This window comes from Aulonocara sp. 'chitande type north' Nkhata Bay, linkage group LG16 (assembly GCF_057382095.1).
Source record: "Aulonocara sp. 'chitande type north' Nkhata Bay isolate Kocher_YH1m ecotype deep benthic linkage group LG16, A_spYH_male_GT1.1, whole genome shotgun sequence".
Lineage (NCBI taxonomy): Eukaryota > Metazoa > Chordata > Actinopteri > Cichliformes > Cichlidae > Aulonocara > Aulonocara sp. 'chitande type north' Nkhata Bay.
This window is the reverse complement of record NC_141359.1, coordinates 25,396,271-25,419,410: the sequence shown is the minus strand read 5'-3', so window position 1 is coordinate 25,419,410 and position 23,140 is coordinate 25,396,271. Positions and strand designations below refer to the sequence as shown.

Here is a 23,140-nt window from a genome sequence, read left to right as displayed (position 1 = left end):
TCAGTGTAAAATTCATTGAATTATTGCAATATATATCAACATTTCGATATTTCTTCATGCATTTTATCATTATTAGCAGATTAATGCAATAACAGTTAATGATATTCAATAATTAAAGTGTCTTACTTCTATGTCTTAAGCAACTTTAATTTTACACAACCCCAAATAGCATCTTTATCACAAACTGTATATGTATTATGTAACTAGGATTGCACCTGACCTATTATTTCAAACATAAACTTCCACAAGCAAAAGTAAAATGCTTCTAGTACCATCTAGTGGTTGTAAAAATCAGCCAGTGCTGTTGAGAGAAAATAAATTACATATATATATATATATATTGCCCCAAAAGTTCAATAATTAATTCCAGACAGTATTAGCCTGATGAGAGCCATATGCAGACTATATAGTGTGGCTAAATTTAACTCTGAGCTGGATTCCATTAGAAAATCACGATGTACGTTGGCACAATAAAAATCTTTCTGACCAGAGCAGCACCCCTCTGTGTGCTGATGAGTCGGCTCAGGAGGAATCTTATACTTTGCTCAAGTTTAACTGCATTTATATGATAACCCTGTATGCCCTATATTACTCAAAAAGACAATAATATATTGTTCCAGTGTACTGTCATATGTTACTGCTATTTAAAGAAAGGGTGAGTTTGTTAGCATAGTGGTTCCTGCACACAATACCAGATCTTATCTTTACAGGTATATGCATAGCCAGCAATAAAAATTATGTACAGACCATGTATAAACATTAAGTGAATTTCTAAGCATCAATTCGACCTACTTTATGGTGGTTTAACAAGCCATGTGTTTGCCTTGCAGCCTGTTGTTAAAACAACCAAAACAATCATACAAAAATCACACCTTACAACAGACAGGTTTATATGAGTTTATTTACAAAACTGCATTTCAATGCACTGTTGTCCAGCCACTGTGATTTAAAATACCTTGTTCTTACATTGTTGCTGTTACAAAAAAAAAAAGATTGTATGAAGCTGAATGTCAATGTTAGAAGGACTAACATCATTTAAAAAAAAAAAAGTATCTGACACCGTATATCCACAGATGTGGCTATAACGTCAAAAAATACAATCAGCCCAGGTGTTGCAAATTGTCTGCCTGAATCTCGGGAAATTACAAAACCTAAATTTCAATTTACAGTGAATTCAAATATCAGTCATTTCTGATTACATGTAAAGAAAAAAAATCTTTAGCATTTATTTCATTGCTCTTACTTCAGGGGAACTTTTTCACTGATTCCATGGATACAAACAGTTCACTTAATCATAACTGTATCTATATAGTTTATGCAGTGCACAATGCAAAGTCAGTGAGGTTGGAACCTCTTCACCGGGGCATTACAGCTCTTTGCCAATCCCTTGTAAGGCATGCGCAGTGAAACTTGCTCAGAGGTAATTTTATCACTTCAAATTAAAAAAAGAAACAAACAAACAAAATGAGTAACTTTCTTAAAAAATACGAATACCTAGCAAAAAAAATAGCTTAGTATAATAATAGCTTAGTTGTTCCCAGACTTGACAGTGTAGAGCCATACTACAGGTTTCCACAAGCATGTCCTTGTAGGGATTCAGTCATCATTTACTTTTAACAGACCGTAAATGTCACATATTTACAGCACTTTTGCTCTATACATACTGCAGCACACGTTCTGCTGGATTATTTTCAATGAACACTCAAATTCCTGCTGCTGTATCTCAACTACTACCACCACATACTTACACCAATACATTAACGGGCCAAAACGTAATCCACATGATCTTCAGCACCAGTAGTTATTTATTTTATTGTGAAATTCACCTTTTTCTGAATAAGAAAAAATAAGGTTGAGTCATGTACCACATTATGAAAACAACTATTTATCTTTTTTTTTTCCAAGGCACAAAAACACCATTGTGTTTCTCCAGAAGAACCAGGAATTAAGGTGCATGTGGGACCTCAGCTGTCTTTTGGGTCCCTTGTTCACAGGGTTATCCGAGCACAGTGATGTCTGAGCTTGCATGGAAGCACCCCACGGTTTAGCTGGTAAAAATCCACCAACTGGATCAAGTCAGTGAACCGTGTTTGACCATCATCAAGACTGTAAAACAACTCTCCTTCATCGTCCACCTACAATGAAGCATACACACAGACATATACAAATCCATGTAGAAATGAATGACACACAAAAAACAGGTCACTTGGTGCAAATGAGTTTAAATATTTCAGATAATTTTTCAGAGATTAATGAAAAACGTGCAAAAATACTATGTACTATGCAAAAGTTATAGGTAATTCAGTTGTTCCAGGTATAATCAGGTATCTTATCTGATTAGTCCAAAATTTATTCTGCTGTGCTATTCTACAGAGGATGCTAGTTGTTAATGTCCAGGAAAACACCGAGACAGCCTGACTCATCAGAAGAACTGTGGCAAGTTTTTGAGGATGCTTAAAATAACCCACGTGCCGAGTACTTTGAAACGGCTGTAAGTTTACCAAGGTACACTGCGTTTCGAATGCAAATATATTCAATACAGTTATCTCCTTTCTGTTGTATGAAGGTCATGAATGAATAAAGGGAAAAATATTTTAGGGGTTCTTTTTTTGTAATCAAGAACCACTTTATTTTTGAACCTAAAACCTTTGCACAGTAATTTTCAAATGGTTAATTATACTCACTGGTAATATTTGAAAATGTTTAATTTTTTGCATATAGCACAGTGAAAGTACAAATGTCTTAGGGTTGCTCTGGCTGTCCCTCAGAAGAAACACTCTGAAACAAAGAGAATAAAAAGTATAGCAGTCATTATAAAGACTTACCAACATTAAACGGACGGAGTGAACTGCCTCATATGGTAAATTACATCACATTAGAGAATATTGTGTTGCTTTGCTTTAGTGCAAACATGCTCATGTTGATGAAAAAATTATATATATATATATCTGCAAATCAAGTTTAATGTCTTAAATGAGCCAAAGCACAAATAGAAGTGTATAACTGTTTACCCATCAATAAGACCCTGTTGAGCAATTAGACGGTGAGACTCTTCACGAGACAGTTTGCCATGAAACCACGGCTGAGCCACGTGGATAGCTGAAGCAGAGATGCTACGTCAGAAAATATCTTTCAGTTGTACATTAAAAAAGTGAAATTGATGTTTCACACACCTATGTTTAGCACAGAGCTCTGGGCTGTGGAAGGGCTCCCATGACCACTCAAGCGGTGGCAGCTTTTCCTCTGTGGGCGAAGAGAATTACAACTAATGAGTGAAAATAATGTTAATACATAGTTAATTTATGATGTTTCATTTTGCATAACATTCTAGCTCATTTGCAAGTTGCTTGAGGCATTAAGATTTTCTCACGCTTGACAGTCGCATTTACTTTTGGGAAATATTATTAAATTTAACATATTATTTGAATATATTCAATGAATAAAACAACAGAAAGATGTTTAAACTAAAGTGAAGCATTATTAGTTATTAGCCTAAATTTTATGCTTTCTTTCTGTTAATAGAACCAGATTAAGAGACATTAAGACTTACCCTCCACGACAAGCCTTCCTCTACAGCTACTGAGAGCACCTCAGATGGGTTCTCGATCACCCGACTCTTTTGGCCAGAAAAGTCCATAGCCACCAGAGAGTTCTCTGATATGCTTCTCTGAAATGGCACAGTTTGCACTGATGTGTATTTTAAAATATTAATACATTTTTTCAGGACTTTTCACACACCTGTATATGTGGTCATATAAAACTAAATTCAAGTCACGTGATGTGTAATTCAAAATACCCCAAATTCTTGCAATTATTTTGGTTCACTCTCTATTTTGTACTATGAAAAGGGAGTAGATTTACTTCTGCTGCCTTGTGGTATTGCATTGCCATCTAGTGTTTGAGTAACATGACTCCATCTTCATGTTTTCTAGATGATTCCAGACACACACACACACACACACACACACACACACGAACACACACACACACACACACACACACACACACACACACACACACACACACACACACACACACACAACTCAACTGAAAAGGGATTAGAGAGGTTTTGAAAGGAATTACACTTGGGCACAAGTTAGACATTAAGCTGCAATATAGTGAGTGTCTCTAAATAAAACTGCAAACACACCTAAGAAAATTCTTCTTCAGGATTACAAAGAAATACTAGATTCATCTCCATGCTGGCCAGTAAGTTTGCAATTTAAGTAGCTAAAACAAAATTATTACTTTTAAAGCCCCTCCTATTAACAGTGCTGCACTTGAAATGATATAAAGATAAATCCTATTACTTATAAATGTGCTAATCAGCATAAGAGCAGGGCTTTGTTTTTAACTCAGTGCAATGAAGCAGTAATCTAGTATTCTAGTTTGTCTAAATAGCCTGACATTGCATTTAAGATATTCATTTATTCTCCTGTCTTTCTAGCAAATCCTCTCAGTAAAGTTATTGGCAACACATGACACTCCAACACTAGAGAAGAGGTGACAAGTTGTTAAATCTGTGGACAGCTGATCACTATGTATTTTTAGAAAGCGAGTAGTTCATGAACATGTTCATTACCCATAAATAGACTGTGTCTGCTGTTGCAAAAATACTCTCAGCACAGTCTAAGGCTATTCTGGGACACCGCAGATTCCTCATTTGCTCCATACAATTATATTGCTACACCACTATTTGCTGGCTCATGTTACTTTTGTGTCTTTCAAGCTACACCAGACAGAGGGGCATCATTTTGAAGATTTATATTTCACCAAATGAATGTATGTCCAGTGCACTTTATTTTTTAGCTTTCGTAGAATCTGATAACTTTTTACCTGCTAAATATAATACTGTACTTCCTAACTGTTTGCTAATGTTATCTGTTTGTTTGAATTTTGTAGGCGTTAGATTCTGCGCTATCAGGATTGTGGGCTAGAGCAACAAAAGCATGAGCTTAACTTGGGCAAATAAAGCTTTTTAAAAGGTTCCTTATTATTGAAGAAAACTGAAAGTTTGTCAGTTATAGAAATACTTCACAGGAGTCACACTAAGAAAAGCAAAAGGTGTATAGGTGATGGCTAGATTCTACTTAAGTCTTGCTTTTGTGGATGGCGTTTTACTGTCAAGGGTTAATGGGACACAAAATTGAAGTGAACCATTATTATTTCACCCGCTGTTTGCTTACTGTGACAAGTCAAAACGTCTGCAGTGAAAAGGTCCATGTAGGGTTGCCACACTAACCCGCTGGTTCACACAATCATTCAAGTTGTTGCTAACCAAAATTGTGTTTAAAGTAGCTTTAAAAACAGGTAACTTGCCACATATGAGACAAAATAATAAAATATAAAGCTAGTATAATTACTAAAACAAGAAAAACATTAACTAACCATTGGTGAGGCTTTTTGCTTCTGGTGTGGCTGAATGAAATTTTGGTAAAGTTGCATCCCAAACTAAAACACAGGAAAAAAGAAGTGATTAAAATTGTGCAATTTAATCCAAACATTTGTTGTGTGTTAACCCATAATCCTTCCAGACCAATGGTGTAGTGATTACAAATGGCAGGTACAAGTAAATATGTTGCAATGCACTGTGTATATAATTTGTGGACTAGCAGGGGTGAGTAATGCTCTAAATTGTATCCAGATTATATCCAGACAATGAACACATGCTGCTTCTATCAAGAGTGGGAGTGATCTTCCAGCATCACTCAAAAGCTTCCCTTGACCTCCTCCCAAAGCTAAATCTGATTCAAACACTGACTCAGCATTCCTACTCTTAGATATCACCCAGAGTTATTTATCAGCAAGCCAACCTTTAACAAGCGCATGGCTGTAATCCAGCAGGTCCTGGTCTGCTCGTCATCTGCACAAAGCAGCTTCAAGTCCCGGGCAGAACTGCATTTTGTGGACTGAGGTGAGAAGTTGGAAGAAAACAAAACAGCCCTGTGAATCAGCGTGCATCTGCTCCTTCTATACAGTTTTGGCATGTCTCTGTTTTATAGTAACAACATCAGTTACAGTACTGCTCTTACCTTCACACAGAAGCCAAATTCTGTAGGTGCCCCGTGTAGTTTTTTGGCTGCCAAAACAGTGTAGACATCACTGTCACTGAAGTCAGCAAAGAACTGGAGATGTCTTGGTTCCTGTTAAACACAGAGAGGTCATAATAAGACAAAGGTACAGAACAGGTATGGACTGGAGGTGTGAAGTATAAAACAGCACATGAAACAATCTTAAGCCTTCATGTCTATACCTGGAACACAGGAACATCTCAGGTGAGTGCTGAGTGTATCTGTATTTGAACATTTCTGTGGTTTTTTTGATGTGATCACAAATGCAAAAAAAATGAAATACTAAAATAATTGAAAATTACAAAATAATTAAAAGTCTTAAAAAGGAAAAACTTGTATATATTTAAAAATATTCACATTTTAAATTCCATGTCAGCAACACGAGTTTGGAAACTGAGATCATATTTGAAAAGCAAAATGTTTTTTCCACTCTGTCTTAATACAGAAAGTCAGCTACTCAAAAGCTTGCATCTGTGCCATATTTTCAGTATCATAATGCACCAAATGCTTTTAGTGGGTGGCAAGTCTGGATTGCAAGAAGGCCAGTCTAGCCTCTGGATGCTTCATGGTCCACTCTTACTTAACCCTTGGATACACAACCTACCAATACCTACACTCTTCCACGAGTGGGGTCAAAAATGACCCCAAATAGAAACAATGCATTTTGCTATAAACTCGGTTGTGATTTGTTTTCAGTCAGTAGGCTCTGGTCCTCTTGTCATCAAAGTGCAAGAAACGGCGAATATCTTTAAATCTTTGAATTGACATAGTGGCCTTGTACAATGGGTTATGCAGAGGACTCCCAAAACCACACTGACTGGTACATCCCAGTTCTTCTCACTTCCTGCAAGAATGGTCAATCAAATGAAGGCCAGGAGCTTTTGTTTGATTACATTTTTCCACTCTTTTCCCCTGTCGGTTGCTACTCTTCGTGCCTCCGTGTTTGTGCATGTCAGCACCTCTTCTATTATATTATCAGACATGAACATCTTCCACGCATCTATTGGGGAGACAGTACTAGACCCAGATGCAAGCCCTGGCCTACTAATTCAGAATATTGTGGCTAGAGCAGTAAGAGGGGCTCATTCTGTTAGACTCAATATCCATTTCCTCTTCAGAGGACTCATCAGAGGACTCCTCTGTATCTGACTGGCCTTGTTCAGAGGGGGGGACAATAGTCTGGGTCCTCTATATCTGAGATGTCAGATTCTGAGTCAATGCCACAGATGGGCTCTTCATCCCATCTGTCCTGGATCATTTGTAGGGCAAGGTCCACAGGGATCCTAGCTGGCCTCATAGCAGCCATGTTACTTTAAATATAAAAAATAAAAAAAACATCAGAAAGGACAATGTTTGAAATGCACAGGAAACTATAAACAGAGCTGCACATAAATGGTCCTCAGGTGCGCATTTGCTGTCAAAATAAAAGACGCGTACCAGATAAGAAGTTGGAACACTCGTTTACGTACATTAGATGTTCTGGAGGAGGACGGACATTTGTTCAGAACTCTTAAAGATGTCGAAGAAGCAAGCTCGTAAGCAATTACTATCTCCACCACAAAAGAGGCACATATTCTCTGAATTTCCGGGAATACTTTTATTTTGACAGCGAATGCGCACCTGCGGACCACTTATGTGCAGCCCTGACTATAAATCATGTATGTTACTGTGTAAAAATTAATTCTTGATCCATCCATGTAAGTGGGACGGTTGGAGTTGCTAAGAATGAAAGTTTCATAAAAGATTCCATAGGAACTGCTTGGGGTCATTTTTGACCCCACTTGTGGAAGAGTGGGGTAGTGATACAAAAACTGCATTTTTTTTTTAATTAATGAAAAAATAAATAAAAATGCAAATGGCCTCATGTTACAAACATATTTTATGAGGAATACCTGGAATATGAATATATTACAACTTTGCATTTTAAAGATTTTGAAGAAAAACAACCCATGGGGTCATTTTTGTTTTTTATTCCTAGAGTTTCCAAGAGTAAACGTTCTTTGGGAGGTAGGGCCTTTAGTTATCAGACTCCACTCCTGAATCAGGTGACCCTGAATGACCTATTACTATGCTGTCATAGAATCCACATGCTGGGAACACTTCTTCTCATTTACCAAACAGATATTAACTTATTACATTGTTCTCCAGTAGTTTGAATTGTATGTTGTATCTATGATCTTCTTTGCAGTTGAGTTACATGGTTACCCATCCCTGAGCCTGCTTAGTTGTAGATTTTTTTCCAGTTAAACAGTAAAACAGAGTTCTTCCTCTTCACTGTTGCCAAGTGCTTGGTCATAGTGGATTTTGAGGAGTTCTCCTACAACATTGTAGGGTCTTTAATTTACAATATAAAGCTTCTCTGCAATATTGTTGTGGTGAACTGTCGTGTTGCTAGGGTTGATTTCAAAATGAGCTATTTTCCAAAGACAGGATTTAAGCAATTCATGTTATCTTTGGATTGCAATGTAATTAAAAGACCATAACATATTTGTTTTACAAGAGTAAACGATAAATGATATCTACATTTATGTCAAAGCATGCTTTGGATGATTGTATATGATGGGTAAACAGTACATTTTCATCTAATAATAACACATTATCAACCATTCTGGGTGTGGTTACTCTCTTAATGTAACCAAAAGATAAGGATAAATTTAGATATGTTGATAGCGGCTGTATTGAGATGGTATCAATAGCTATTTTGTTTCAAGGATAACTTTACAAAAAAAAAAAACCCTCACAGACTTTCATTGTCCTGCTTTCATGTGACTCACTATTCCTATGTCTTTTTTTTAATGTTACGCCACAGTCATTAGTGTCTGTGGTAACTGACTAGCAAACATCTGACCAAAACCAAAGAAGAAGAGTAAACACGATAGACTAAAAGTGGGCGCCTTGCCAAGGTCAACCTGCACTTAACAACAAAAGGTCTACTGTTGTAGAAAATGAAAGGAGTTGAAAAGTGGATGTGTTGGCGTGCCTGGTGGCTAGGTATAAGCTTCAATTGTCAGCAGCATTGTGAGTACAGTTTCTGCATGGCTGCTGGCACAGCAGCCATGCAGAAACTGCATGGCACAGCTGACCTAATGAAAATCCAGCTCAACCTGTTTCACTCTCCTCTCGCAACATGAGTGAGATGTAGCCAGAACATGAAGAGGTGGCCCAAAATGCACAAACAGAGGTCGTGTATCAATCCCTAGAAATTTAAACAACAGTATAGTTTTCCATTTGGAACAATGCATTTTTCATCCTATATCTTTCTTCTGTAAAGTACCCCTCGTCCAATGTACAGATGTGGATTTTTAGAAAATGAACTGGTGTAATGCAATAAGATTGGTTGTATGGAATAGCCCACTTAATAATATGTTTTTTTAAACAACCTGTGATTTTCCCATAATTCATAATACATTCTGTGGACAAGTTATTTTGTTCTACAAACCTTGGAAGTCCCCTTATTGGAGAAATAAAGCCCTGACCGCCGCAAAACAAAATAAGACTTCTTCCAAGACTTCCTGCTTTGCTCTTTGGCGTGAAGGTATCCATGGATCTCAGGACAAGTGCTGGAATTCAGAAAGGTCTGCGTTGGGTAGAGGAATATTTGTTCTTAGTTGGGTGTGTGCATTAAATAATCACAGTAACAATCTCCACTACAGGGCAGAGAGAGTGCAGTGCAAACATAAAGAACCTAAGAACCTGATACCTGTATAAGGTCACAGTGATCCACCATCCCATTGGTTTCACTCGATATGGAAACCATGTGATCTGGGAAAAAGTCCTATGAATATGAAAGAGACATCAGTTATTAACTTCTTCCACCCACATAATTTTGGGCTAGTACAAAGAGACTTGCTGTGTATGACTATAGATATATATACATAGAATTGTATAATTACTAACTCACCAGTGGTTTCCTAAAGAATTCATATTTAGCATAATTCTTCCTAAAATACAACCGGCTGTCTGTGTCCATCGCCCAGCTTGAAAGTACTTCCATAACGTACTCATGGTCTTCCAGAGCTCTTTCTAGTGAGAGCAAGAACAAAGAAATGACATGTTAACCTGTTTTGCTGTTGCTGTTTTTCCTGTTCTTTGTTTTCCCTCTTATTAAAATATACTATCTAGAATCAGGTCAAAGCAAGGTTGAGGACATGGAATTAAATGTTCTTGAAAAATAGAGTAATCTCTGAAAATGATTCCCCAGCAAAAGTTGCATTGAGGAAAAGAGTTTGATTATTAACCTTACATTAATGTGTAACCTCCAGCTATGGGCATGGCAAGAGGTACAAGAGGTACAACATAAACAGTTATTTCCTAGAACTTAATTATTTCCTAGAATTTTAACAGATTGTTGAATAACTGGAAGACATATTGCATTCAGCCAGCAGTGTAAGTTGAATAAATATCAGTGCAAGAAGGTTATCAGATGAATATACTTGTTACTGACAACAATCTTGATTTAATTCAGGTTAAAAAAAATGCTTAATAAACAAAACCCACACTCACTGACAACATCTACAGAACAGATTACCAAATGATGAAACAAATGATGAAACTAGTTTGTCTAAAAATGGCTAAATATGTGTTCTCATCTACAGCAAATTAGGTGTATCCCTGGCAAATTCACATGTACACGCACACATAGATGGATAATTGTATATTGTATACAAATACAGTATCTAACAGTAAATAATAAAGTACCGTGTTATATAAATAATTACAGTTACAGTCATAGTCCATGGTTACATAACATTATTTATTCTGTGTCCTTCTTTCTGACAGCTTATCATAACTAGTGTTGAGACATTCAGGAATTTGTTGTTGTTTGTTTGTTGTAGCTCTTCTTTTTGACATCATAAGCATCATTTAACCTTGGCCTCATTCCCCAGTCACCAGTTTCCCACTTGTCCTTCCTTAGACCACTCTGGGTAGTTATTGCACACTGCAAAGTGTAAAAACAAAGACCTCCTGCTTTGGATATGTCCGGGTCTAGTTACCTAGACATGGCAATTTAGCCTTTATAAAAAGGTCCACTTACAACAAAACATATCAACAGGTTCCAATGTTAGTGGTTTTAGTGGTACGGCTTATTGGTGTATTTTTTCATCCTTCATTGTTAGAACTAAAGTGCTGAGATCAAGCTGATATTTGTGAGTTTTAACTGCATTGAAAAGCACAACTGATTTTTTCAAAACCTTGAAACGGAGTGTTAAAAAGAAAAAGAATCATTTTGATAGGATTATTGCAAGACTTATGGGTAAACTTGACTGAAAATGTTGCAAATAATTTTTTGCCATCATTGTTTTTAAATTTAGTATGATGTAAATAACTGGGTAGCTGTTACAGCATCATCTTACCTATTCCTAGATGGGAGAGGTGTTCAAAAAGTGTCCAGGCGTGATCATCAATGCAGTGATTCTTCAAGACAAACAGCTGACATACATCCTGGGCAGTTACATCAGAAGGAACTTCTACAGCTTTGCTGGTATTATCTTCACTATAAACTTTAATTACCTGAAGCAGAAACATTAAATTAACAACCATTTCAGGCAAGCAGTGAGAGACGTTAGTGACTTTTAAAGATACATAAGTTATGTTTTCAGATTGGACATACTGTAAAGGATTGTGTTATAAGTACCATACAACCCAATCAGTTTCACCTTCGTATAGTAAACAGGTAGCTCATTTGCCTATTTGAACAACATAATAGGTAAGAAAAAAAAGACACAACACAAATGTCCTACAAGGCAGAAAACAGAATATAAAGACTCAAGCCTGCAGAGAAACACAAAGAACACAAGACACATTAAACAGGAACTTACCCGCTTGTTTGGAGCCAAGCATAGTATTGAGTTTGGGCTAGTTCTGTAGCCAAAACATGGCTGAGTACAAAGCATCGCAAATGAGAGCTTTTGTGAGAAATATAAACACTCTCATCAGACAGCGCAGCAAGTGTCAGCTGTCACAAGCAGCCTTTCTCTCGCTCTCTCCTTATCTTGCTCTGTGCCACAGTGAAGCTGAAATTAGGCAATTAGATAAAACTCCCTCTCAGCAGATTTCTTTTCTGAATCCACATATGTGTATCACTGGTGCTCGATACCAAATCACCTGCCTCCTTTTCTCACCACTAAGAGTCAGGAAGCCAGAGATCAATCTGCTTATTTACTAGAGGGTGGAGAGAGAGAGTCACATGGCTCCAACCCCCTTAGAATTGACATGCACACACCCAAGGCAAGCAGATCTCCTACATAATGCCCTGTGTGAGCCCAAGAGCAATTACAAAGGTGCTGGTTCAAGTCAGTCTAAAGCTGTCAGAGGCAGGTATGGAAAGTGTAGGAGCAAAGACCAAATGGCTGTCTCTTTTCTCTGAGTGAGGTCAATTGGTAGCTTAAACCTGGACAGGAAAAGCCTGACACCTTTTCTGTAGAGATAGGTCAGAGCTTTTCAACAGGGCTGAGTGAGGTTCAGCAAATGGGCCCTCCACCTATGACATCACCTCTTAGTGTAAACCACTTTGTAATCAATCAGGTCACGAAGTGAGTATAAGAGAACTATCTTTTAAGAATGGTTTATTTCATCACTCATTGTTTAATGTAGTCATTGCTGCATATTAGCACTACAGGTTTGTTTTCTAAAATGGTTTTTACCTGAATAAAAGGAAAAGAGAAGAATTGATAATAAAGTGCAAAATCATACGCAACAAATTGATTTGTTCATTGTAGTTCATATATATATATAGTTCACTGATTTTAATAAGATGTGCATTTACTGCACTGCTGGAGGTGACTGTATCAGGGGCTTTAGCTGAGTTGCTTCAAGGATGTGGCTTTCTGATAATTGGCCAAATCAAATCATCTGGGTATCAGATTTCACCGAGAACAGGGTAGGGTCTGTCAGAGGCGAAGGAGTCTTTGTGGGCCATTAGCATTGCAGATGTGCTTTATGTTTGCATTACTCAGCAGAAAGTTGCTTTCATGAACAGTTTAGGTTGGACGACAAGATGCAGTATATACAATGAGTAAATATACCCTTCAAAAGGGTAATTTTATCTGAACCATGAGACACAAAAAACAGTGGTTTTTTTTTAAATTTAAAACAGAAAATAATTCATTAAATAATAACTCGTGCATTTAGTTTGACTACTATAAACTAATTATGTTGCATGATTTGCCAGTACCGTTAATCATTAGTAAAGTGTTTCCAATACAAGACAAGGCCACACACCCTGCTGCAGGAGCCATTGATGCCTTTATCAGTAAACACAGAGTTGCAGCCATGAGCAGGTAACCTTGATGCAAAAGCCCACATGTTTTCATCTGGAAAACATTTATGTTTTCCTTCATGTCTGTCATGCCAATCAAGTACAACTTATGTGTTACAGTGTGCAAAAACAGAGAAAATTACCTGGAGAATATTTTTCTCCTATGGAAAATAAGAAAGTGCCACGACTGCCTAACTAAAAGTATCAATTTACTCAGTATAGCAAAAGTTATGGGTACAGTTATAAGGAGAGGAGATGCCAGTTAAAGTGATGCTATGAAAAGTGCAGCGATCAAAATATTTTCAGAAGTGCATTTACATGTGTGAAGACTTTGAGTTTGATCTTATATTTATCTGAATGAATTAAAGCTAAAAAAAACCTGATGCTGCCACACAAAAACTGCTATCATGGTTTCCCTATATATAGTTCTGATTTATAAAAGTTAAATCCACATAAATGTGAATAACGGTAATAATGGTCATTGCTACTAACTTCAACTGCCAGTAGTCTGTCTGATCAGTGCATGTGGTGCACTGAGACAGCTATTTTCTTTTCAAGTTGGAATAGTAAAATTTTCAATTCACTTAAAAAATCTGCATAGTAAGTCCAAATTAAGGCAACCTTACTATTTATACACGTATATGTATACTTACTTACACATATGAATAGGTGGTGAGCCACTACTGATCCACCAAATTACTGTTGAGGATACACTGGCACAATTTCCCAATATAAGCTGCATTTATCAAACTATGATGGCAACAAGGCTGTTGATTTCAAGAGTTGTATCACAAGGGTGAGAACACATCGTGCTGTGTCATAAAGGTCTGTGATGAAAAGTAAAAAAGAAAAAAAAAGAGTCTGGAACAGGAAGACTAAGTCCAGATACTGGGTATGCAGCACTAAATATAGTCTTATTGAACATAAACTTCTCTATTAGACCTTCTTATCTCAAGGACAGGACAGAGTGATCCATTTTACCAATTAGCCTTCTCTGGTTAAACCTTGAAGTGCACTCCCACAGCTGCAGCTATATCACTGAGTGGTGGTAAAAAGTTGGCCTCCAGCCTCGTCTATATAAGAAAACGACAGAGAATAGTTCTCTTAGCTATCCACTAAAATAAAACTTGAAAATAAAGAGTTTTAAATTATTATAAAACCTCCTTTCTGGTAGGTAAACCTGTTTACAACTGGATCATCACTTATAAGATTACATATCCAAAACGTTACTATTGTCCCGAGACCTAGAAGGAATTAGATCATTTGGAAAGTATTTTTTAGACCGGTGGAGTCAGTGTGCAACAATAAGGAGATGAATTAGAACACTAGCCAAATGTTATCAGCCAACACTGATAAGCCTGCTGGGAAGCTGTAGTTGCTACTTTGTAAATTACAGTGGCTGCTAGAGGACTGGGCTCAGGTATTTCACATTAAACTTAAAAATATGTAATTGTGGTTTTGCTTGTGAACAGTCTACATTTTAATTAGATACATCCTATAAGATACTGAAACACTTTGTACTGATGTCTAAATTAAAGTATGAACATCCCTGCTTTCCCTTGTTCAGCACTGATATTCCATATTAAAGAAAAGTGACACTTCACCAGATTCCATTTGTGATATGAAAGTGCAGGCTACTTTCTGCTTTTAATACATCTTAACATCTTCAAAAGGCTACTGTAGTATTGATGTATAATTAATAGCAAGAATGTGTTTTATGGTACAATTATTTTTTTTAACAAAGTACTGCAAATATCTCAATTTAAATAAGTAACAATAGCACAGCCGAAGCACTGTGAACACCATATGTGAGCAGAACATTTATGAAGATTAAATCTTTGAGAAGTTTTAAACATTGTAAGCCTTTACATAGTGGTCACGGGAGACCAGATCTAATCCAGCACCATCTGGAAAAACAGCTTAAATTTAGAACACTAAACAGAAACAAAAAGCAGCCCTTCGCTAACAGGGAGGGAGACAATACAAAAACAAATCCATATAAGATTCCTACCCGCTTCTGCAGACAAAGAGGTGTGATGGCAGGCAACGTGACTCTTCTTGCATGGAAATTCATGCTTCTGCCTTACCTGCACAATTAACTATGAAAAGAAATATCCATGCATAGTAATTGAAAGTAAGGCTAATGTATAAATTATAGTTGGATATAATATGATAGTATTAAAAATAGTTTATATATATTTCTTTTCTGAGCCGTTCCAGTGCTAACAGTGTGATTCATCAAATTGCAAGTGTTAGAAACCAAATGTTGTTTCCTCACCACAGCACAAACTCCTCCTCTGTCCTTGGGGATGTAAAATCTCTTTCCTTTTCTTTCCTTTTAGAAAGGGAGTTTCTCAAAGTAAAAAGTTTCTCATGGTGAACACAGTTAAAATATACAGCCCAAGGCCAAAGAAACGTTAAATATTTATTTTTAAAAAGAGCAATTTTAGCCTAGCGATAATGTAAAACCAAAACAAGAAGCTGAAGAATTTCCCAGAAAGCACATGTATCATATTTTTTCATTCTTACTTTGTAGCCAGACACTACACTGCTATTTTTAGTCTCTGATCCACTTTTTTTTTTATAGAGAACATTCACAAGCATGAATATATTCTTGCTAATTATCAATGTTCAGTTTCCTTCTGAGACAAGGAATTTGGAAATGAGTAGCTATCAAAACCACAAAACTACAAAAACAAGCTCATAAAAACTAGGTTAATGTAGATCCATAAAAGTACATCAGATCTCAAATTAGTTGTTTTCTCATTTTAAAATGTTGAAAACTGTTAAAATCTGTGAATAACATTTATAACCTGCCTGGTGACTTTAAATGACTCTGAATGTCACATTGTTATTGGTGTGAGACTGGCTGCTATAAGTAGTTAAGAAACTGCTGATCTACTGGGCTTTTACAAAAAAACCACAGCTAAAGTTTAGAGAGAGTGGTCCGATACGAAAATAGCCAGTGGGCAGAAGTTCTCCAGGAGAAAGTGCCTTGATGATATCAAAGATTAGAGGAGAGTGGCAGACTGCTTCAAGCAGACAGGAAAGCAAAGAATCACTGGTTATAAAACAAGTATGCAGAACAGCATCTCTGAATGCACAACAATGTTAAACCATAAGGCAGAGGGGCGCCAGCAGCAGAAGAGCACATCAAATGGCAAAGTGTCAGTAGTTCAGACTGCTGTAATGGCATGGGATACATTTCTTAACTTTGGGCAAGATAAGGATCATTGAAACTCATTTCATCAAACCCAACTGAGTATTTTGCTGACCGTGTCCATCCCTTTATGACCACAGTGATCACAATTCTTGAACGTGATAAATTCACTGTACTCAAATGTGACAAGATCTCAATCTAAAAGGCTAGATGTGAAGTCGACTAATCTGCAGCTTTCTAATGCTATTAAGTCAAAATATTACATTTTGAGGAATGTTTCTGGCATCTGTGCCATGAGTAATTCAGGCAGTTTTGAAGGCCAAAGCCTCCAACCCACTACAAGCAAGGTGTGCCTAAAAAAAAGTGGCCAGTGAGTACATAACTAGACTCTATTAGACTTTTCATTTCACAAATTACACCCACTATGATTTGTGCATTCATCTGAAAGGAGGAAACAGTTGCAAACTTCCAGGATGCTGGAATTCATTATCTGATAAAAGTCACACACATACTGATGTGTTATTGTTGGATATCTGGTCAACTTCAAGGTAATGTGTGGATTCATGATTAAATACAGTTTATGTTTCATTAAAAAAAAACCTCTGACCTTGAGACCCTGCCTGCCTACCTGGAGGGGCGATGACATTATGCCATCAGCCTTTTACAGCTAAGGGGTAAAACTGATAAAATACTTTTTTAAAATGGTAGTTTTAGGTATAGTTCTCTGCGTGACACAACCTGGGAGCTTCTCCTACACTGAGATAAAGCTGTGACTTCTTAAATCCTTGAAAAAGAATTTAATTTTCTGCATCTACAATAAATTTCTTGTATCTCTTCTCATCGCTATATTTCATCACATTTACCCTCATAGCATGAAACATGGCGGTTTGGCTAAAGTTACTGTACTCTCACGCTCTCACGAGAACACACAGGAAAAGAAGAACCGGCAACAACAGACTTCATGTTTATCTGGAAACACAGTACATTGACTTGTGAGAGCACAGACAAGCAGACGCTGCTAGTTATCACGCTGCTAAAATGAATTGGAATTAATGGACCCAGAATGATAACAGAGTCGCCACAACTCCCATAACAAAGCTAGCGCCAGACACATTGTCCTTGACCATAGCTGTTTCAGACAAGACCCCTTGCAGGCTCTGTCAGAGTAAGACAACAGCCAGCGATGCAGCAGGCCAGTGGTGCATATATGAAGGTATATAGTGCATGCTAACCTCTGGGAAGGGAGATTTTTAGTGCAAAGCAAGGACCCCGCTGTCCATGTTTCATCGCTATGTTACTTTGTTACTTGTTAGGTTGCAAGGAAAAAGGAACAGCTTCTGCTTTTTTACATTTTATTTTATTTTTTGGATCCATCCATCCATTCATTACCTTCTGTTTATCCAGTTCAGAGTTCTGGTGGGGCTGGAGCACATTGCAGCTGTCAGGGCGAGGGACAGGCAACACCCTCAACATGCTGCAAATCTATCACACATTCATGCTATGAACTATATGTCAGAAACTGCTGAGGCAGCATAGGAAATTTGCACACCATTATAAACATTAGTCCAAGAAATCACAAGGTAAACAATATTTTTGTATTACCTGTCACGGTTCTGGGTCAGTTTGACCCAGTATTTTGAGTTGTTATGTTTTTGGTGTGTTTTTGCATTTTGGATTCTTTTCTTATTATGATGATAATGATGATTATGACTCTATGTTTCGGTTATTCTTGTTTAGGGATTAGTTCGTAGGTTTTTGTGTTCTCATGTTTATTGCAGGTTTAGTTCAGTGTCTAGTCTGTCTCTCTGTCGTGTCTGCGTGTTTGTTTAGTGGTGTCTTGTTTCCTGTTTTACTCTGAAGGTTCATGTTCCCGTCTTATGTCAGTGTTTCTAGCTTTGTTCCCCCTGTCTCATTAGGTCTTATTCCTCCCAGCTGTGTTCCCCTTCTGTCTCTAATTCCTTGATGACTTCCTCAGTGTTTTTAAGCCCAGTGTGTCTTTGTGTCAGTGTCAGATCGTCTGTTATCCTCACCTTGTATTTTCGTAGTTTCCCTTATTGTGACACTGTGTTTCATAGCCTGCTTAGTTACTCTGTGTTTATAGTTTTTTCCATAGTTCCTTCACAGAGTGTCTTAGCCTTTTTAGTTTACACAGTGTTCTCTGTCTTCTTAGTTTTCCCAGTTTCAGTGTTCCCTAGTGTTTTTGTCATGCCTTCAGCCACAATAAAGGCTTGCCTTATTTTGGAAACCTAGTTCTGTCTCCACCGTGTCTGCTCTTGGGTCTACCTCATTCTTCACACCGGCGCACCCCGCCGTGACATTACCTCTGTAATTCATTCATTTACAACTCTATTTCCTTCTTGTGGAGTCATAATCAATTTTTTGCTTGTTTTTTAAAATACAATGAAAGCACAACAGCAGTGCTAAACAAAGCGATGTCAAGCATTGGGTCTTGCCACAATTCTGCAAAACCATTCAATTAAGAGAAAATGTGGTAAGTTAGAGAAGTACCACAATGGCGAGACTCAGTATCAGTTTCCTTGGCTGCCTGTTTTATAATCGAATGCCATCTCTAGAGGAATATTATTATCTTTAGATAATTATGATTGATAATAAAAATTACTACCCAGAAAGGCTCACTGGGAAGCCAAATGGACAATTTTGCGGGTGAATGGTGGATGAGGGGACAAGTGCAGCACAGTTGGAACAATGATGTCATTGGCTTTTTGAGTGCCTCTAAAAGGAGGTCACCATGCTGTGCCATTAGGACAGTGACATAAATACAGCTGTTCAGCCTAACATACTGTCTTTATCTTCCCAAGGATCCTGGTGAGACTAAGAATAAGCACATGGATATACTGCTGGTGTTACACTATTGGCCAAGTTTTAAATAATGAGGCCAGTGTAAGCAAAACCTAAGAACTGACACTTCTTTAAACATTTGGTTTCCAACAATTTCTCTCTACTCTTGAATCTATTTAATGCCAATGCGAGGATGTCCTTATAGCTTTGATGGAAAAATAAAAGAATGAAAATATGGTCTTGAAAATGACTACAACAGGTTCCCTTTAACTTGATTTGCAGAGAGCGAACTGTTTCTCTCTCTCGCTCTGATAAAATAATTTTATTTTCAGTCTAATAATGGCATCCTTCACTTTCATTAACATGTCTTTGAAACTCATATTGAGAACACCAGTGAACAGCTATCAAATTTAAATTCCTTATTTTTGAGTCAACTCCTGATCTTTTATCTGTTTAATGTGTCACATAATAATGAGGAAACAGGTTTCACCTGTCCATGAAACTGCTTAACTCAGTTGCCCAATTAATCTGAAAATAGGGAACTATGTAGAAAAAAATGGACTGAAACAGTTGACCCAGTAAAGCCTGAACTATGAAATAATTCCCAGAAACAAGTGTTTATTTGACCTTCGGACAATTTTGTAATAAATAAATAAATTAGTAATTTGAATATATGAGCTTGAATTTGTATCACATTTAATATGCTGATGACGTAGTCTCAAAAACTCATGCATCATTTACAATACTCTAGGCATTAAGTGCTTAATGCAGTGCAATGCCTGCACTTCAATCATATATTCACAGTTTTTTTTAAACAATTCACTTGCAGCACCATTGTCCCAATATTAACTCTAGACACTTAGCTTAAAAGACTAAACCATGCATTTCTGTGCATATATTTCATCAACGGCAACAGACACATAAACACATAGATAAAGGGCTCACACTTACCAGCAGCTATGCTGCTGATAGCTGCTGGTGAGTGCACAGTGCTATAATTTTTATGTTTTCCGATGAGTCATTGCTGTGAGGCGACCCCCGCTGCTACACACACACACACACACACACACACACACACACACACACACACACACACACACACACACCACAATGATAATGAGAAACAGTCAACTCCAGCTTAGAGTATAGGGGCTTTTGGTTGGCAAACCAAACTAATTTAACAGCCCTGGAAAATATATAGGCAAACTCACTTCACATTTGAGGCAGACCAATGATTGCTAGCTTCCCAAAGCAATGAATGTGCTCTTGTTTCTGAATGTGCCAGTGAGTTTTAAAAATGCATAGTCAACAACAAATCAATTTTTGCTTTGCTTGATAAAAAAAAAGTTTTCTGCTGAGTTGTATGAACTGACTAAAAAAGAGGAGAAAAGAAAGTCTTCATAAGCTATCAATTCCTTGCATCTGTACAATTTGTTGTAGCTTGTTTGTAGTGTTAACAAGGCAAAAATACTTTAATTATGGGGAAAAAATGGTCATTGTCTATACGTAGTCTCAGTAGTCATCCAAATAGCCTGTGAGACTAAAGTGGGGGAAAATCTGAGAGGAATAAACGTTAAAATTGCAGAAAAATACTTTAAGGATTTTTACTGACAGAAAAAAAAGTCCTGCCAGCATAATTCTGCTGTCCTACAATAAGCTGCAAATAAACTATGTACATCTATCTTGCTCACTATATAAAACAACTTAAATCCACAACTTAATGCACTACATTATAATGCAGCACTTCACATTACATTATTTTAGGCCATGGTTCTTTGCATAAGACTAACAACATTTTCAAACTAGTCAAGAATTCTATGCTACCAACACACAAGTTTTAACTACTGAGTTTTTCAGCATCAGTAGGTACTTCCTGATTTTCAGTGCAAAGTAATCACACACCCTGTGCTAAAACAAACAATAGCGCTGTTAGGCTCCAGACCTGATAATTGTAAACCATAAAAGTTCTTCTGAAAAATCTAAAGGTGATGTAAAACACCCATTGTCCATTTTGTGGTGGCTGCTGCTTTCAAATACTACGGTATAAAAACCTGAGATTGAAAACATAAAATCACAGACTTTGTGGCTTATCTAAGCATGCTGACACAGCATTTTTAACTCCTGACAGCAACTAATTTCCTTACTCACATAACCGGTTGGACCATTCATATGGTGCTAAGGTCAGATGACTTCAGCAAGCTAAATATTGCATTTTTTCAATTATTCAACTTTAACAAAATGTTGTGCAATTTTGTTTTCTGACATTTGATCCACTTAAAAATCAGCATTAAGTGAGTACGTGAAATAAAACATCTAAGTGGACATGACACAGGTCTTGTATCATGATAATCATGGACCAAAAACTGTCAATATGACACTAACCTGAGATGTACAGCTTTTGGTCCATGGTAATAAACATTCAGAAACAAGAGGGTTCAGGGTTGAGGTGAGAAGCTCAGGAAGAGGGGAAGAGAATGATGCCTCGCTCTCTTTAGTGCTCCTGAAGGACAAAAACAAAGAAACAAGAGACAGAAACAAACTTCAATGGCCTGTAAATGGTAAATGGCCTGTATTTATATAGCGCTTTACTAGTCCCTAAGGACCCCAAAGCGCTTTACATATCCAGTCATCCACCCATTCACGCACTGGTGATGGCAAGCTACATTGTAGCCACAGCCACCCTGGGGCGCACTGACAGAGGCGAGGCTGCCGGACACTGGCGCCACCGGGCCCTCTGACCACCACCAATGAAGCAAAACTGTGTAAATTTTCAGGCAACAAGCATATTTTGATGACTCAGCCATAATATAAAACAGCTTCACAGAAGAGTTGTATGAAGCACATGTTATCTGTCATATAACAGATGCTTCAACATTGTAATGAGTCATTTCTTGGGTGAAGGCATAGGGAGATCTGACCAAAACAAAAGGCATGGCTCCATTCTCCTCTAACAAACGTAATTCACATTTTTTACTACCGGGTGCCTGCTTTCACCACATCACCAAAACTCACATTCAAAGGTTTATTTCTAAGCCTTATGTGTACTGTTGACATCATTTTGAGGTCATAAAGGAGTGAAATATCCCCCACAAGAGGAAGAAACCCCCATAAAGAGACCACCCTTAGGACATATAACTCCACCCCACCTGTTTGAAGTAGTTCAGATTAAAGGATGTGACAAGACATGCATACAAAGAGTTCTTTTTTAATGACTAAATGCTATGATAAAGTAAGAATAAATTAGATTTCAGTATGGTTGCATGGTATGAGGTGTATTTTAACATACATTTCTTTAGTACAAAATAGTTAACAATTATTATGTTATCATCTTATCTCTCTTAAAGTTAATATTAAATGTTGCACTGCACTACACATTGCAGCTTTTAAACAGAGATCTACCTCTTCTGCAAATAAGACTGTGCTATTCTTGTGCAAGGCAGCTTACACTGTAAAGTGTAGAGTAGAATACACTTCTTGTGGTTTAGTGCAAATTAAACCAGCCTGATTAAATTTTATAAACAAACTTCTTGTCAAGCATAAAGGAAAATGAGACCTACCTGTTCCCCCTGCAGAGTTTAATGCTGATCTTCTGTTTATTTGGTGTTATTAAAGGCTCTTGCAACGGGAAGAGTTCTGCGCTGGGAAAGCCACTCACATTACCCTTGTCACTCTGAAAAATCTCTGCTTTCTGTCCGAGGCTTTGAGAAGTGTGTATCTCGTCCAGTGCCTTATTCATATCACTCATGTGGGCCAGCTAAATCCAAGGCATCATCTGGAGCAAATAGAAGAGACAAGCTTTTAGACTGGAGTATGTGCAGACCACAGTTGGAGCAAGCTGCCTGGCGGGGCTCA

General features: G+C 37.3%; 1 protein-coding gene across 3 annotated transcripts; it reads right to left on the bottom strand.

Moving 5' to 3' along the window:
- Positions 1-889: 889 nt before the first annotated feature.
- On the bottom strand, positions 890-23,140 carry grb14 (growth factor receptor-bound protein 14). 3 transcript variants are annotated; one of them, XM_086266812.1, is made up of 14 exons: positions 22,846-23,140; positions 21,671-21,788; positions 11,426-11,582; positions 9,973-10,094; positions 9,772-9,846; positions 9,511-9,648; positions 6,033-6,143; positions 5,814-5,909; positions 5,389-5,451; positions 3,551-3,667; positions 3,174-3,243; positions 3,012-3,099; positions 2,685-2,778; positions 890-2,135 (listed from the first exon to the last, which is right to left on the bottom strand). In XM_086266812.1, exons 1-14 carry the CDS (start codon positions 23,031-23,033, stop codon positions 1,989-1,991), a joined length of 1,584 nt encoding a protein of 527 aa, XP_086122938.1. In that variant the 5' UTR covers positions 23,034-23,140; the 3' UTR covers positions 890-1,988. The 3 variants fall into 3 exon arrangements, with proteins under 3 accessions (XP_086122938.1, XP_086122940.1, XP_086122939.1); XM_086266814.1 differs by lacking the exons at positions 21,671-21,788; positions 22,846-23,140 and adding an exon at positions 15,341-15,779; XM_086266813.1 differs by lacking the exons at positions 21,671-21,788; positions 22,846-23,140 and adding an exon at positions 11,891-15,175.

Bases quoted from the DNA above. Each gene is read 5' to 3' on its own strand.
- grb14 (XM_086266812.1), bottom strand. From the start codon at position 23,033: ATGAGTGATATGAATAAGGCACTGGACGAGATACACACTTCTCAAAGC. The intron at 5,910-6,032 runs GTAAGAGCAGTA...TTCTCACCTCAG, and splicing joins AATTTGGCTTCTGTGTGAAG to TCCACAAAATGCAGTTCTGC. The intron at 3,244-3,550 runs GTAAGTCTTAAT...CTTCGCCCACAG, and splicing joins AGGAAGGCTTGTCGTGGAGG to AGGAAAAGCTGCCACCGCTT.